This window comes from Mizuhopecten yessoensis, unplaced genomic scaffold, assembly GCF_002113885.1.
Source record: "Mizuhopecten yessoensis strain PY_sf001 unplaced genomic scaffold, ASM211388v2 scaffold4167, whole genome shotgun sequence".
Taxonomy (NCBI): Eukaryota; Metazoa; Mollusca; class Bivalvia; order Pectinida; family Pectinidae; genus Mizuhopecten; species Mizuhopecten yessoensis.
Genome location: NW_018405409.1, coordinates 35,907 through 36,232, shown reverse-complemented (window position 1 = coordinate 36,232; position 326 = coordinate 35,907). Strand labels below are relative to the sequence as shown.

General features: G+C 37.4%; 1 protein-coding gene across 1 annotated transcript in view; it reads right to left on the bottom strand.

Moving 5' to 3' along the window:
* LOC110448708 (aminopeptidase N-like) overlaps positions 1-326 on the bottom strand; it is a gene marked incomplete at both ends in the record, with an annotated part of 37,285 nt that overhangs the window by 14,063 nt on the left and 22,896 nt on the right. The window contains one exon of the mRNA XM_021495094.1: positions 176-289. Within this exon, the coding sequence (XP_021350769.1) occupies positions 176-289 (114 nt within the window). The remainder of the gene's footprint in view (positions 1-175; positions 290-326) is intronic.

Genomic DNA, 326 nt, shown 5'->3' with positions numbered 1-326 from the left:
TGTTATCTTGTATAACTTTATAACGAGTTATTGTTACTGTAATTACTGTGATATAATATTGTTATCTTGTATAACACATTTATTAAAGTCGCTTTGATGAAGGATATATTAACCAAACTTTCATATGTATAACCTTTACTGAGCTGATGACGTGATGTACTGAATCCATTATTACCATTTTCCAGTCCGGATGTACGTAGTCCACGCCCATGTACTCCACAAAGCTCGCGAAGCCTTCGTTTAGCCAGAGATCGTCCCACCAAGACGGAGTCACGAGATTTCCGAACCACTGTAACAATTCAGGGACACGAAGTATATCAAATCAT